General features: G+C 60.9%; 3 protein-coding genes across 3 annotated transcripts; all 3 read left to right on the forward strand.

Annotated features, from left to right (window-relative positions):
• Nucleotides 1-271: 271 nt before the first annotated feature.
• Nucleotides 272-12,871, forward strand: LPMP_262080 (hypothetical protein; the record flags this gene model as incomplete). Its single annotated transcript, XM_010701725.1, has 1 exon — nt 272-12,871. One exon carries the CDS (start codon nt 272-274, stop codon nt 12,869-12,871), a length of 12,600 nt encoding a protein of 4,199 aa, XP_010700027.1.
• A 731-nt stretch (nt 12,872-13,602) lies between these two features.
• On the forward strand, nt 13,603-14,268 carry LPMP_262090 (hypothetical protein; the record flags this gene model as incomplete). The annotated part of the gene is made up of 1 exon (XM_010701726.1): nt 13,603-14,268. One exon carries the CDS (start codon nt 13,603-13,605, stop codon nt 14,266-14,268), a length of 666 nt encoding a protein of 221 aa, XP_010700028.1.
• Nucleotides 14,269-15,387: 1,119 nt separating this feature from the next.
• On the forward strand, nt 15,388-15,729 carry LPMP_262100 (hypothetical protein; the record flags this gene model as incomplete). The annotated part of the gene is made up of 1 exon (XM_010701727.1): nt 15,388-15,729. The coding sequence occupies one exon, from the start codon at nt 15,388-15,390 to the stop codon at nt 15,727-15,729; it is 342 nt and encodes a 113-aa protein (XP_010700029.1).
• Nucleotides 15,730-15,958: the final 229 nt, after the last annotated feature.

The following is a 15,958-nucleotide window of genomic DNA, read 5'->3' on the forward strand; positions in this document are numbered from 1 at the left end:
CTCGCTTCTTGTGCTTTTCGAATAGCGACACCGGTGCGGCGCTTTGTCGCCCTTCTCTTGTTTTGCCCACCCCACTATCTTGGTGTGCCGCTCTCTCTTCTCTCTACCGGAGCCTTCGGGTCGGTGCAGGTCTTCCCCTGAGTTCCTTCCTCCTCTCTCCTTTGCAGTCAGTGAGTAGCAGGGCGGCATCCACGGCTCACGTGCATTTCTCTTTCCCCTTTTTTCTTCAGCTGCATCACCAAAGAACACACACCCACGCCTAGAAAGTTCCATGGCTGCGCGGGCCGCGTCTTGGGAGAACTGTGTCAGCGTTCTTTCTCACCCCTCCGATGATGAGCAGAGCATTGTGGAATGCGAAGTCTTTGACGAGCGTGCCGAGCTCGCGGGGACAGTGAGGTACTCGCCTGCGCTAACCCGTCGCGGCGGGGCTACTGCAGGAGGCATCGACCGGGGCACTGCAGCGGTTCCGAGCGATGCTGTAGGGGATCCACACGACGAGCCCTTCAGCAGCCGCCGTCTCTCCGGAGCCCAGCATCAATCATCTCGCGTTCACCACCCGCGGCTGTCGCCGCTTCCGCCTCCCCAGCACTTCAGACGCGGTGATGATTTCATGGGAGTCGGACGAGAAGTTGGCTTCAACGACAGTGTCGACGGCTTTCCATTATATGTGGACGATGACGGCGTCATGATGATGTCCAGACACCGCCGGCGCGACCCATTTGCCTTTGTCTACGATGCTGTGGAGGAGGACGACTTTGCCATGGTCGATGATCGCAGAAGCTCCTACCATGGAGACGACGGTATCGTGCTTGGCTCGTCTTCAGGCTCTTCAGATGGTGTACTTGTGTCCGGCAGCTCTTCCTACTCTTCTTCTCTATACGAGGAGCCCTTCCAACCCTCCCTGCAACATCGGAGTCGAACATACAGATATGGGCTCTTGTACAGTGGCTACGCGGATGCAGCTGCCAGATTTGGGTACCCGACTCTTGCGGTGCACTACGGCGAGGGTACAGGCGCTCTGCTAGCGTACGACGACGGCGCTCCCGTTCCCATCGACGCAGCACTGCCTAGCCATGGCCACGTCGCATCACGTCGTCGGCGCCTCGTAGGGGTTGGCTCCAGCGTGTACGCAAGGCCTAATGCAAAACGCCGTCGGTCCACACGCAAGAAGGGCAAGCGCACACGACGTGGTAGCACTGGCAGCGGACGGCCTGGAAGGACGGACAGCAGGACAACGGGTAGCCCACACGCACCTGCTGGGCGCCACGGGAGCTACAGAGAGGGGCGCAACTGGGGTCACCCACCAACACGTCTGTCAGGCAGCGGTTCCCTTTCGGCTAGCACGAATCCGTTGCTGAGCATCATCGGCGGAGTAAGTGTGGCGGCAACTACCAGTGCCACTGCGGCCGCAGGTATCCCTAGCGGCCTCAGCTCCCTTTTTTCTACCGGTGTCCCGATCAAGGTCGGACACTCCGAGGCGGGGAAGGCGGTGCGGATGCGTGAGCACCTGCTAGCGCGCGAGGCAGAAATGAAGAAGCGATACGCGGAGCTTCGTCGCGGCACTGACAGGACCGTGAGGACTGGTGCTGCGGCAGACGTCGCCCGAGGTCCGCGGCAGAAGGCAGTGGCAGCCACCCTGTATGGGGAGTTCTCTCGGACAGGAGACGGCGCTGATAGTGCCGCCTACCATAGCGATGCACTCGTGGCACAGTCCACTCGCGGCACTCGGTCCTTCAGTCCGCTCTCGATGTCTCTGAAGGACTTGAAGCGATGCACGGGACTACACACGGGCAGGGAGGGAGGGGGGAAGGCCTTTGCGCTGGCGACGACACACTCCGGCCGCTCACGTGCTAAAGGTGGCGCCTCCGCACAATCACAGTTGGCGACGACAGAGAAGGGCGTGTGTGTGCGGGCAGACCCAGCCTCCGCCACTGCTGCTGCCAGGGGGAGGGGTGGCGATGGCAAATTCGGCGTCGTGCAGCCTTCCAGTTGCACTGTCGCTGCAGGCGACGCCGAATTTGCGGCAGGGACGGCGACACACCCCGAGCAGCGTATGATGGCGGTGTGTGACCCCTACACGAGCTCCACCGTCGCCCTAGCTTACGCACCACTGGCAGAAGCGGCGGCGACGGCGGCAGTGCACACCTGCGCGGCTGGAATCCAGTTCTTTCGAGACCCGTCGGTGTCTCAGTCAGCTGCGGTAGCACTGCTGCCATCGAGTTCCTCGGCCTTGCCCGAGACCCCCTCTCAGCTTTTACCGACCACTTACCTGCTCGACGTTGGTAATCCGCCATTGGCACCTACGCTTCCAGGGGCTGCAGCCATCTCTGACGGGGGCTCGCTCCATGCGTCCTTCAGCGCTCTGTACCCGCCGTCCACACCACCCACGGCCATCACGGGATCTGCGGTGTATCTTCCTCCCTCATCCTTCCAGTCCTTCTCCACACCTTACACGTCCACGGCAAAACAACTTCAGCCCTGGCAGCCCCCCTGCCGTGGATCTGTTGGCGAAGAGCCGTCTAAGTCACGCAGTCCGAGTCCGCTGATGATGGGCAGGCCTCCCTTCGTCACGTCGCTGTCGTCGCATCAGCTACGAAGTCGCGGCGGCGTGACGTCAGTGGACCGGATGGCGACGGAAGCGACGGATAGGGACCAACTGGAGCGGCGCTTGCCCACCACGACGGCTCTATTTCGCGACTTCTCTCCTGGCTTGGCCGCACGTGGTGAGAACGCTGGCGCAGGTGCGCTGCCCACGGTGGCGGCAAGCGGAAGTGGTGGCACGACGTCGTTGGATGTGAGAGGCCCCTGCGGCTCAGGTCAGTCGATAGCGATGCCACTCAGCTTTGGCGACGACGCGCGCTCAAGACGGAGACTGCAAAGCGGTGCGGCCGGTGCTGCTGACGGGTACGGCACAGCGGCAGTGCCTGCAGTGGAAGTCGACGTTGAGGGAAGCGCTGACCTTTTGCCATGGTGTTGGCGCCGCGGTGCGTCTGCGTTTGGTATGGGGGTCGGGGAGGACGAAGGTGGTGATTTGATCGCCGCCACATCCCAGGAGGAGGGTGCACGCGGATGGCCTGGCGTATTGCCCGGCGTCGCCCACCTGCGCGGAACCGCCGGTGGGTACGCCGCTAATTGTCTCGCAGACGGTGCATTGTACAGCGCCTCCGCCACCATGCCGTCCTCCTCTGCGCGGCCATACTCGGTGTCACCGCTGTTCGCCGCGCCGCTGCAGCTGCCTGTGTACCCGCCTTCTATCGCCCCTTACACGACACTGCCTCATCCTCCACACAACACGCGCTATCATGCCTGGACAGCCGAGGGTGTGTCGGCGACGTCGAACACCTCGTGCATGGTGCACGTCTTCACCGTCTCGAGGAAGATGCTGCACAGCGTGTACGAGTACGTCGCGTACATGTGTGTGGCGAAGCGATATGCAGAGCTGCAGCGGCGGTACAGGAAACGTGAGGAGCACCTCATCAAAGAGTTGGCCGCTGGTAGGCTGACGCGTGGCGCCCAGCGGCGCCTACACTGCCCCCATTGTGGTGCAGTCGGGAAGGTGGTGAGAAAGCCTGCCTCGCCACGTGACGGTCAGGCGCTGCCATCGCACCCTTTTCTAGTCTCAACGCTGACCCAATCGCAGCCTCTGCGGCACAATGTAAAGCACCAACACAACCGTAACCCCTGCCACTCACGCTCGTCGCATCGTCCCTCGTTGGCGTCGACCACCACCACCAACACCACCACTACACCGCTGCTCTTTCTGCGCCGCAGTGCGTCGTCCGCGAGCTCCCCCTCGGAGTTGCCGCTCTCACAGCAGCAGCAGACAGAGAGTCTTGGGTGGTCGTTGAGGATGTTGCCATCGCCGAAGCAGACATCTATGCCTCCGAAGCCGTCTCCACGCTTGGATTCTAGAATGGGTAGTGTGACCCAAGACAGCAGTCGCGTCGCAAGCGACGACGGCACCGGCAGAATTGACGAGCGCCAAAGCGCGCCTCGCGCTTTGGTCATCGATGAGGTGAACGCCGTCTTAGAGGCTCCGCGAGTGTCTGCGGTGCCACATTCGTCCCCTGACACTCCGGATGTGAGGGCGGAGCGCGCACCGTTGACACGGAATGGGAGTAGCACATCTGGGTTGTTCCCTGCGCTTCTGCCCTCGGCTTGGTCGACCTCGCTTCCACCGCTGCGATTGCAGCTGCAACAAGAGCTTCAAGAAGAGAATCGCTCGTCGCAGGAGTACCAATACATCCAGTCAATGTCGGTGTTTCAGCTATCGAGTGCTAGCGCGACGCAGTCGTCTTCCCCGATCCTGTCGCCACCGCAACCACTTCCCATTCTCCCTACGGTCACCACAGCATCACCCCCTCTTACAAGGCCGCACGCATCTCCGCGTACCTCCAGCTCGCCCGGTGTGGAACTGACAGGGATAACCAACAGCAGCGAAACTCACGTCGATGCACTTCTGAACTTTTCTGTCGGGAGCCGCAAGCATTCGCATCCTCTTCACATGAATTCACTGCCATATGAGCCAAGCGCGCAGACAATCTCTGATGGATACGCTGGCGCTTCCAGCAACGACTTGTGCGCACCGCAGCAGCGTACACCGACCGCCGAATTGGCACGTGGCGCAGACGAGGCCGTCGCGGCCTCGTTGCCTCACAAGAGTGTTGAGGAGTGCAGCAGTGCCATTGATGAGGGTGCCGCCGTGCAACAGTCGTCTTCACGCGCGGCACTCGCGAACAGTAACTGCAAGAGCGACAGCCACAGTTTCCGCGTCGGCGATATTGACAGCAATGATGAAGACGAGCGACTGGAGCGGGCCGAGTCTATGGCGCGCCAAGCGTCAGAGCTGATGGCTTCGCAGCGACAGCTGTCTCCCGGCGAATTCTTCCCGGACACGCGTATGCCGCCACCGTCGCTGCTGCTGGGCACACCAACGACCGCCTCGCCGGACCGCTCCATGCGAATGGCGGCATCCGCTGATTTGCCTGTGCTGAAGTGTGCGCCTCCTGCTGCGGCGAATGCGGCGAACGTCACCAGAGTCGCTATATCGGCGGCCTCCAACTCGCAAGTGAGAGGTATGGGCAGCAGCATGAGGAGCAACCCCAACATCAACAACATGAGCAGCGCCAGGTCGCTCTTAAGCCCGATGTTGAGGTCAGCCCTGACACCTGCGGTGTTGCCGCTGACACACTCACCATCGCCGCCGCAGGGCGAGAGAGGTGAAGAGGATGAGGGTAGCGTTGCTGCGATGCAGTGCTGGCGTGACATGGATTCTCCCGAAACTACACGAAACCGCCGTTGCAGTGATGATCCTTCTTACGTGTGCCTCGGCTGCCACCACGACGTGATACCAAAACTGTCGCTGCTGACGTCGATCGGAGACTATTGTTCATCGCGCCGCCATTCCCAGCTCGTTCATCATCACTCAGCTGCACGGCACAGTCAAACCACTAACAACAGCTCTGGCAGCGGTGTGAGTGATGCCGGCGTGGACCGCGTTGGGGCCGAGGAGACTGTGAGTGCTGACATCGGAGTCATAGCGTTCGACGACCTTCTTCAGGATGACGCGCTTGTGTATGCCTTGCACACCTCCTTGTGCAAGTCGCTCATGATGCCTTCAACGCGAGAGCCACCGTCGTTGCCAACGACGCCACACAAGAGACGTCAGAAAAGGCGCACAAGTACGTCACCAGCGCGTGCGGATCGGAATAGCTTCTTGCACCCCGTTTTAGCGGTCACATCCGCGCACCAAATCGGCGCATCTCCGCCGTTGTCCCAGGAGACTAGAGCTGTAGCGGCAACCGTCGCTGAAAGTGAGGGGTGCAGCGTCCCAGCACAATCTGTGAGCACCCCTTCGTGTCACTCGTCGTGTGTGCTAAATCAGAGAAGCCCAGCGGCGATAAGAGGCGTCAGTGCAGTGTCTTCACAGAGCATCATCAGCGATATCGGTGACGGCCAACGCGAACCAGCCACGTTCCCGCTCTCTATTTCAGCTGCATCGTCGTCATTCAAGTCGCTCACGTTAGCGTCCTCGGAAATCTCGTCGGCAGCAGCGGGCGCGATGTCGTCCACACTGAAGGGCTGTACTGTCGTGGTTGCAGACAAGGAGGGCGTTAGCTGCTCGGCCGCTCCTTTACCTACTCGCCTCTTGCTCCCGTGTTGCGGGCTGACGGTGAGTGTGCTGCCGTACGTGGAGCCGCAAGTGCCCTCTGCGGAGGTACAAGGGCGACTCAGCGACAGCGGCAGCAAGCACCAAGGGCCAGCAGAAAGACACCTGCCCCGTATGAGTAATCCAAGCAGCAAAAACACCGGAAGTGCATACTTGCCACGACGGCGCTCTAGTACATCGGCGTCGCTTCCTCGGCCAGCGATTCCGCGCATGCGCGAGGACGCGGCGACACGCGGGCTGACGCCATCTGTAATGCTTTTAAGCAGCGCTGCCGCCTCTCATGACTGTCACAACAGCAACAACAGCAAGCAGCCCTACAGACTGCGTAACCCTCCCAGCACGCCACCGCGTCAGCGGCATCGCAGCTCGGAGAGCACAGTCGCAACAAAGCTTAGTTCCCCTTTGACAAGTTCACCCAATGAGCCAATGATGCACAACGCAGTGGCGCCGATTGCGCTCATGATGAAGGGCACGTTCAGCAGTGAGAAGCACCGCATCCAAGTAAACCCACGCACCCCGCTGGACACCGTGAGCAAAAATCGTATCATGGCGCGAATTTTTCACCAAGACAGGCATAGGAGCAGGAGAAACACGGCCGCTGCCGCCGCTGTCATCGCGGGAGCGGCGTCTCGCTCCTACGCCGGAGTCACCCGTTTATCCAGGGCTGAGAAGCACAGTGACAAGGGCTCAGATTCTTTTGCTGGCGCCGAGCACCGGGGGCGAGCGACTGGGGTGAATAGATGCAATGGTGCTGCGGGTGCAGCAGGTGTGCCAATCGGTGCTCGGAGTTGTGATACGAAGTGGCAGCGCTGGCCCCATCACCGTGTCCATTCCTACACACGAGAGCAAGCCCAGAAACAGGCGCATCTACTCTTGCCGCCCAGCCGTGTCCCTAAGCCACTCGGGGTCAATCTAGGCATGTATCGTGACCCCAGCCTTGTACTCGAGATTGAACTGGCGTACCCACGGCTGCACCGCGGCAACGTGCGGGAGCTTCTTGCGGAGTGGAAGTACGCCTACCAACCTCACCCCGTTTTGGTGGAAGCCGTCATCCGCAACATTGTGTACGCTGTACTGGTGCAGTTGGCTGCCCTGCATGCTGTCGGTCGCACCCATGGGAGTGTCAAATCAACCAATGTTTTCCCGCTATGGCACGCCGTGGAAAGCATGCGAGAATCAGGGCTTATGATGCCGCCTCGACCCCAGCGGCACGAGGCGTCCCCGCCACCGCTCGTGGTGGCACACGAGAAGTGTGAACCGAGGCCGCTGCAGGAGGAGGGGCGAAAGGCAGAGGCGGTGATGAAACATGAGGAAAAAGGTGAGCGCCGGAGAAGCGTCTCCGCTGCTGAAGGCGAGGGTGTTTGCGAGCCGGGTGGCGCACCGGCTGCAGAGCCACACACGGACAGTCAAGCTGCCCTTGCGCTCCAGGAATATGCCACCGAAGAGCTCACCTCGGCCGTGGTCACTGCAGCGGTCGGCGTGACTCTTAACTCACCCGCCAGGAGTCGCTCCCTCTCCAATCAGCAACGACGCCGGGGCCCGCATGCCGCAGCAGCGTATCCTCGACTTCATCAACAGACGCGCCTTCGCGACCAGAAAACACAAAGCTCAAACAAGGCTGTTCGCAGCACTGGCACGGTTCCTGGTGTACCGAGTGTGGCAAAGTGTTCTTCGCCAGCAGCGCTATCCAGAACGTCTTTGGTTGCCACTGTAAGCACGTCGTCTACGGGACGGGCGACCGCCATACCTGGTTACTGCCGCCGAAGTGCCAGTGGCGGCGCCGGCTCTGACAACAAGCAGGATGTCGCTAGCACTAATCCACGCGTGCCCGGGGGTCAATCACACCCGTCTTCCAGGCTGTCGTCCCCCTCCACTGCCTTCTCCTCAGCCCCCATGCTGCTTCCAGCGCCGACATCAGTACGCAGTTCGCCGGCGCCGCTTTCGACCGTCGACGCTCTCCAGTCCTATCACGCGGACATCACGAGCAGGAGAGCGGGCACGTTCTCGCCCGCGAGAGGTACGATCTCAAACAGCGGATGCCTGCGCCGCTGCGAAGGGGTCGCATCGCAGCCGAGGCGCGGAAGCATCGGGATCAATGTCGGCGGCAGAGATGGCGTGTGTGACCCCAACAGTGATGCCGAGGAGGAGGACGATAGTAGCCTTGTGCCCCTAGTCGCTGAGGTGCTGACGGCGCCATCTACTGTGCTGCGCGTCTCAGCGTCGAAGGAGGTCGCTGCGACTGCTGAGCTTGGCACTGACAAGTCGCAGACACGGCTGCAGAACAGCTCGTCGGGGACACCGGGGATGCACTTGACGTCATCCTGTTCTTCCTGTGCAACTCTGCCGCGGCACCGTGACCATCACCACGGTCACCATCGGCGCCTCCAGAGGCGCGGTTCGTGGTCAGCGGAAGTGGAGGATCCGGAAGAGTGGCTTGCGTCTGCCGCGCCGCCGCGCTACGTGCGTGGGGTGGAGCTTCGGCCTCCAGCGACTGTGTGGTTTCCTCGAGTTGCCTTGGACAAAGTTCCTGTTGCAAGCGAGAAGCCGAGTGTTGACCATGGTGTACTGCCGCCAGCGAACAGTGCTATGGTGTTGGAGAACGTATCCGATGTCGCAGCACAGCCTGTGCTAACTCAAGGTCCGGTGGGGGCTGTGCCGCAACCGCAACTTGACAGTGTTGGCAGAGCGGAGGTGAGCACTTCGGAGGTTGAAACTTCTGACGGAACGAGGCATCAGGGAAGTTCTGCGGGCCCTTCGATGGCCTCGTCGTCTGCGCTGCATGGCGCCCTGGGCGGCGCTGGGCAGGACGCGCCAGATCCGCTCCACTGGTCGCGTCAGGTGCTGCTGGTTGACAATGTTGGTGCTGCCGTTGCAGCCGCGTTACGCACCGCCATGACCTGCGTACTCATGCAGCATCCACCGCTCCGACACTCATCGTCGCAGCCGTCATCTCCCGCCTTTCTCACATCAACGCTGAAGACGCCAATATCACGATCAGACAAAGCGCGTCACGCTACCACCGCCGTCGCTGATCACGCCACTGTCGATACTGAGATGCAGGGCATTCACCCCCCCACCTCGTTGAGGTCGACTGCGGCAGCAGCATCAACGAGACGCAAGAGCAGTGCAGCGGCTGGACCGACGCTCAACGTGCATGTTCCTGATGTGGTGCGCAGTCCCCCCCCTCTGCCGCCCAACCTCTTTTCCATCCAAGAGTCGGAGTACGTGCCGGCACCCGAGCTAATTCGCTGGTCTGCCGATGAAGCCTTCACGCTACGGCGACCATGGCGTCAGCAGCCCGGCGATGCAGCTGCAGCGACAGCGGAGGCCGATGGCGAGGGGGGTGCAGGGGAATGCTCTGGTTTTCCGCGAAGCTCCACGAAGGCCGGTGTTGACGCATGGGCGGAGAGTGCTGCCCGGTTGCGCGATGTCTTGGCACCGCTAGAGGCGACTGCGCCACCCATGACAACGCTGCGCAACACCCTCGACCCATACCCTGCCCTCAGCACAGCGGTCGACATATGGGGGTTAGGGATGATGGCACTGGAGCTTGCTGATGGCCCGCCGCCGATGTCGTGGCTGAAACAGCGCGAGCCGGCGCCGACCTTGCGTACCTATCCATGGTCGTCTTACTTTCACGCGTTTGTGTCGCTGTGCCTGCAGCGCGCGCCGGAGCAGCGCAGCACAGCGGTAGAGCTGCTGCAGCACCCATGGTTTGGCGTGGCCCTGGTCCCGCAAGCCTCCTCGCTGTCGCCTCCAACGACTATTCAAAGCAGCGGCGGTGTGTGGTATCGAGGCACGGTTGGCAGCGATGCTGCCGGCGTGCCGGTCGAGGCGCGGAACTTGGTGGCAGTTCGTCAGAGCGGCAAGGCAGGGGGACCCGCGCCGGTGAGCTCTCTGCCGTTTCCGCTGTTGTCAGTACGTCCGCCAGGTGTCATGGGCGTCGACTGCTTGACAGCGGAGGAAAAGGCAGAGTGGGAGAACTACGACTACACACTGCTCTATGCGTCTGGTGCACAGTCAATGCGCCCGCTCACAACGACCGCTGCTGCGGCCTCTGCCGCTGTTGCCAGCACTGCAGAGGACCACCACCAGAAGGGCAGCTCCGGCATGCGGTTAGAAAGCTCATCGAGATATGAACCGCAGGGAGTCACCACGTGTGTATCTTCGGTTTCGGCGAGGGAGCGCAACAACCGGGCAACGGGCGCTGTAGATTCCATGAGCGTCGGTGAACTGCCACCATCACTGGGGCTGGGTGGGTGTAGAATGGACGCGCCTTCCCAGTCGCCCGCTGTAGCCGCGGCTGCCGTCGCGTTGCCATCGCAGTCTTCCGCTCTCACCGTTCCCAGCGCTGGTGGCGGGACCGCTGTCACGTTACCATCGGCCGCCACCGCCGCCTCCTCCAGTACTGCCAAGGCCTCCGCAAACGATGAGCTTATGACAGCAATGTGCGCGGTCGATCTTGCACAGAACTTTGCAGAACTCATCACCCAGCAGTGGGTACAGCAACAGCTGCAGCTCATCCCTCCGTTAGCCACATCGACTGGCGCGTACGGTGACGCAGGGAGGGGGAGGCAGGCGCTGTTACCCTCTCAACGTAGCTTCTTCACTGCTGCCGCAGCGTCAGCATCTCTAGACGGTGCCAGTACGCTCCCCCTTTCTCTCATCTCTCCTCGGCCCATCACTACCCGCGCCGTGGCAGCAGCCTACGGCGTACTTTCTCCCCGGTCTTCGCAGTCGGCAGCCGCCCAAGGTGCGGTGTTGCCGCAGCACCAGCAGCCGTCGGAGTGGTTGTTCTCACAGATCATCCGTGACGAGAAAGTGCCGTTGATGTGGGGAGGGCACAGCAAGGCGTTCAGCAACAACGCCTTGCTGTGTGGCCAAACGGAGGTGGCCCCTGCCATATCCCCGCATGGCGCACTGTCGCCGTTGCCGTTGCTACTGCCGAACTCCGGCGGTGGAGGGGTTGTGCAAGTCCTGCCGACTCACCTGCCTGCGCTTTATGTCCCGCTGCATGACGCGCGCGGTGACACGATGTTGACGGCGGCACATGCGTTGGTATCTCCGTGGACCGAAAGGATGATGGGCGAATGGGGCGGTACGATCGAGATCCAGTCACCGCTGCAGTCGGCACTGTCTTCTGCAACGCACGGTGCCTCGGCGCCGTGGTTTCAGCTAAGCGCAGGCGTTACAGCCGGGGGCTCGACGCCGCTCATGTATCCCGCCCTTCAGGTCCTGCCGGGCGGGGATGGCAGTGCCAGTGGTAGTGGAGGCGGCTGCCCGACCCTGTACTGGGACCGTGGCGTCCTTGATGCCAGCGGTAGTACGAGCAGTGTCCGTAGCGGCGATGACTGGGATCGTGGCGGCAGCTCACCACATCACGGTCGCCACGCGCGAGCTACTTTTGATAGCTCGCGCCAAAGCAGTAGCTCTAGCAGCCCATGGAGTGACAGCACTTCCAGCGGCACGCCGCGAGGCGCGCTCTGTGGTAGTCACAGCCACATTAGTAAAGGCAGCTGTTCTGACGTGCACGGGCTCAAGGTGAGCGGCGAGGTGCCGGAACTGACGCGGACACCGGCGCCCCACCTCAACGGCACCTTCAGCACGGCGGCCACGCTTCTCACCGACGACGCGACAGGTCGCGGTGTCTTCAAGCTGGGCACACCCAAGCAGCGCGGTGGCGGTGACCGAAACATGATGTTCTGTGACCCCACTACAGGCGGCGGCGCGGCTGCCGTGAAGGAAGGCGTATCCTTCTCTTCGTCTTACGCAGCTGCGCCGAAGCTGCTGCCGCGAAGCGGCAACGAAGACTGCTCTCGGCATGAGCAACAAGGTGGTTCCACTAGCGGAGGCGGTGATGGAGATTATGGTGCAGTACCACGACTGCCCTCCTCCTTTCGTCCAACGCGCCACGTGCTCACTGGCACCATCGCCACCGCTCTAGCACGCTTGTCAATGATGGCGTACCTTTCATCCGACACTGAAGAGCAGTGGAGTGAGACAAGTACCAGCACCACTACTGACAGCAGCAGCGATGAAGACAGCACCATCTACAGCGACGGGTCCGGCTCTTGTGTCTTGTCTTCGATGTGGGGTGTGTCGGCGTGTCAGTCAACTCTGCTTGAGTCGGATGATAGGGCTGCTTGCATGCAAGGTGGTGGTGACAGCAGTGACGTCACCAACCATGAGGAGCTGGATGAGGACGATGATGGGCAGTCGATGAGCGCGGAGGTGCGCTGCGACGAGCTCCTTCGCTGCTTATCGGTGCTGCAACGGAGCTGCCCGGCAGCGATAAGTCTCTGGTGCGTCCGTGTACTGCAACAGGCGATGCGGCACCCCCAGACGGCCGCGGCCGCGGTGCGCGTCCTGGAGCGAATCGAGAGCGTTCCGCCTGCCGGGCGGTCGAGGAATCTTGGCTGGCTCAAGCAGCCAGATTCCTCGCTTTCACCGCCGACGCCGCTGTTGATCTTGCCTGATCCTCTAGGTGCAAACGACACGCAACGCGGCGGGAGAGCAGCAGCCCCAACAGGCGCCGGCCGCTCCTCCCTGTCTGCGGTAGCGGCTGCCGTTGGTGTGTCGCCTCACGCCTCTCGCGGTTCCCTGCCTCCCCCGGCGCTAGATGCGAGCCCCAGCAACTTCCAGAATTACGAGATGGCGAAGTGGATGTATGCAGTGCATCAAGCGCTCCCCCGGTGCACGTGACCTCATGGGGGGAGGTAGGTGAGACACGGACACGAGCACGCAGGCACTAGAAGACACGCACACTTAATACCAAGGCACGCTGTGCTCCTTCACCTCTTGTTGTTTTCTTTGCTTTTCTCCAACTCTACGCACGCGCAGTCCCACCTCCCCCCCCTGCATAAGGGGGGGGGGGCACGAACGATGACCTTGTCATCATCCTCATCACGCACCGCCACGGATACCGGCATGAACCACAAATACATGAAACACGCAGTCGTAGACGCAGAGGTCGACTTTGGCTTCACGCAGCAAGGGGCACCCCAACCTAGAAATGTTGTTGTGCAGCCCATTGCTCGAAAATGAGCCGTCGCGTCGTGCGCGCGCTGCCTCGCCACCCCCTTCTCCCTCATTTTACACTCTCTTTTAACAACGAGCCGTGCAATGGACACATGCCTTGTCTTCGCTGCCACTCGCCCTCTCTCCTCCCCCCTTTTGTGTTTTTCCTTTCGTTCCCCATCTCGTCCACCATTTCCACACACACACACACACCGGCACACTGAACAACACTCGTGGCTTCTTCGAGTTTCTTGAAGCGACTGCACGTAGCGCAACGAACCTTCTCAGCGACATTTCTCTCCCCCATGCCCCCCTTGGCCTCCCTCTCGAAGGACTCGTCTCCGCCGTCGCCGCTGCCACCTACAGCAGCGACGAAGCGCAGTAGGACTGCGGCGGGCAAGGTCAAACCCCTCCCGATGCTGACGTCGCGCACCGACCCCGTCATCTACCACGGCTCTATCCTTTTAAGTAATCTTCCGGTGAACTACAAGAAGGTGTACAACCACACTGTACGCCGCTTCTTCACACCAGCACAGCATCAGCATATGCAGGACGTGCGGCTGGTTGAGGAGATTGGCAACGCCACACTCTGTGTAGAGGTGGACAGCAGAGCTACCGCGAAGCTCTTCTTCCGACAGCTGCAGAACCGAAGGGTGTACGGCAGGCGCTGGAAGGTGCAGTATGTCCCTACATCGGCGACGGAGTGTAGCTCCGAAGCGTGTCTGGTGGATTGCTTCCTGGTACCACCCGCCTCGAAAAATCTGGCAGAGCGTGCGCTGAGCGGCATTCCTGGATTTCTTTCCTTCATCGACCCGCTGGATGAATCGCTTCCAGCGACTGCAGTAGCAGCCGCGTCGGAGGCGTCGCCCATCCAAGACGCCGGCAATGACAGCGACGCCGATGGCAGCGAGGACGGCGAGGCGGATCCTTACCAAGGCCAGCTGTGTCACAGGCTTCTTGCCTCGTTCGCAGACGAGGGTAGTGCGCTGCATGCACGTGCCGTACTGTCAGGGCGCCTAGTAGGGACGTCTGGCGTGCGCATGTTCCTCGAGCGCCGTTGTGTCAGTGGTGCGGCTCAGTAGTAAAAGAGAATGGGAGAGAGGGGGCAGGTGACTCTCTGTGTATTGCAGCGGCAGGTACGGAGGAGTCGAATAGGAGAGAAACTACAAGATATAAAACGGTGCTGGAGCTGAAGAAGAGAATGCGGAGTACACATGAGGACTTGGAGGCAGAGTTCCTCTCATCGTCATCTCTTCATCGCCACTCCACCCCGCCCCAACCTTTCTCGCTAGCTCTCCCCTTGTGTCTTCTGCTCGCAGTACCATGGTACCGTTACCTCGTACTTAGTAGGCATATGAGGGAGGTTGCTGTGCCAGACCTCTTAAGAGCGAGTAGAGCCCGTGATGGTTGCAGTTGACTACCACTACCTCTCACTCTCTGCGTCTGCCCTGACTTCACTTCACTTCACTTCTTCTTTTTCCTTTGCAGGCGTGTGCGTAACGATGGGGGAGCGCGTGGCCGCCGATGTGCTGCTGTGCTGCCTGTACGACGCTTAAGGAGGTTAACTCCACCCACGTGGGTGATTGATAACGGCAAAAAAAAGAGGGGAGGAGGAGGGACGACATGGAAATCCGCACGCGTTCTCCTGTTGTGGCGGCGGCGATGTCTGCGTGCGTGCGTGCGCGGGGTGTGTGTGCTGCGTGCTCTTCCCCGCTCTCTGCCTCATTTTCCCTTTTTTGTAGTGGGCCCTGCATGCGTGGGTGGTCGGGCAGCGGTGCTCCTTTCTGCACAGAGATGGGGTAATGGCAGTGCGATGTGTCTGCTCGTCGTTTTCGCGTGCTTAAGTGAGGAGTCTTTCTCATTTTTTTGTCATTGCTCGCAAACTAGGGCTTTGCAAATGCGAAAGAGCTCTCTGCACCACGCCCACACGGCTTGAGCGTACCGTCTCTATGTCCACACGTGGTCACGCGGAGACACTGTTCGTTTTTCCCTCCCACCCACACATTGTTTGCTTGCCCTCGTTGCATCGACTTTGCTCGTCCCCTTCATTCTCCTTCTTTCTTTTTCCTTTTCCGGCCCCACCTCCCTGTCTCCACCTGAATCAGGTACCTCCCTCCACCTTGCACCTGAGGGACCCACAACCGCCTTCAAGCAGCGCGTACGCACACCCACTGCGTAGTGCTTGTACACGTCGCGTTGACATGTCGCGCAACACAAGGGAGTTTAACAAGCAGGCCGATCGGTTTGCGGAGGAGTACAAGGAGCAGCGTATCGCCTTGGAGCAGTGCTTGCAGTCCCGGATCAACGATGACATCAACTTTGTGTGTCAGCGGCAGAAGTCGGCCTACCTCGAAGGCATCGCCAAACTCTTCTGCAAGAAGGAGTACGACGCTGGCGTGATATGCCAGAAAAAGGCAGGCGACAAGTGGGCCTCGGACTGCTTCAAGGAGAACGTGGCGTTTGGTCAGTGCACCGACCGCGTCCTGAAGCAGCTGTACGTGTACAACCTGGAGCACCACAAGAAGAACCCCAGCTCCAACTGACGCCCTCGCAGAGCCGAGAAGGATGGAGACTGAGGGAGAAGACACAGTAGGCGTGGCAGCTCTTTGCTCTTCTCGTTGTCTCCACATCCCTCCGGTTTTTTTTTTCCGTTCGTGCCCACACCCAAGCTGATGCAAGATGAAGCAGCAGCGCACTCCGCATCACCCCAAAGCGGAAATAACACCCTCCTCCCTTCACCCATTGAGAGAGGGTGGAAGGCGAGCTTCTCTC

Source organism: Leishmania panamensis (genome assembly GCF_000755165.1).
Source record: "Leishmania panamensis strain MHOM/PA/94/PSC-1 chromosome 26 sequence".
NCBI lineage: Eukaryota > Euglenozoa > Kinetoplastea > Trypanosomatida > Trypanosomatidae > Leishmania > Leishmania panamensis.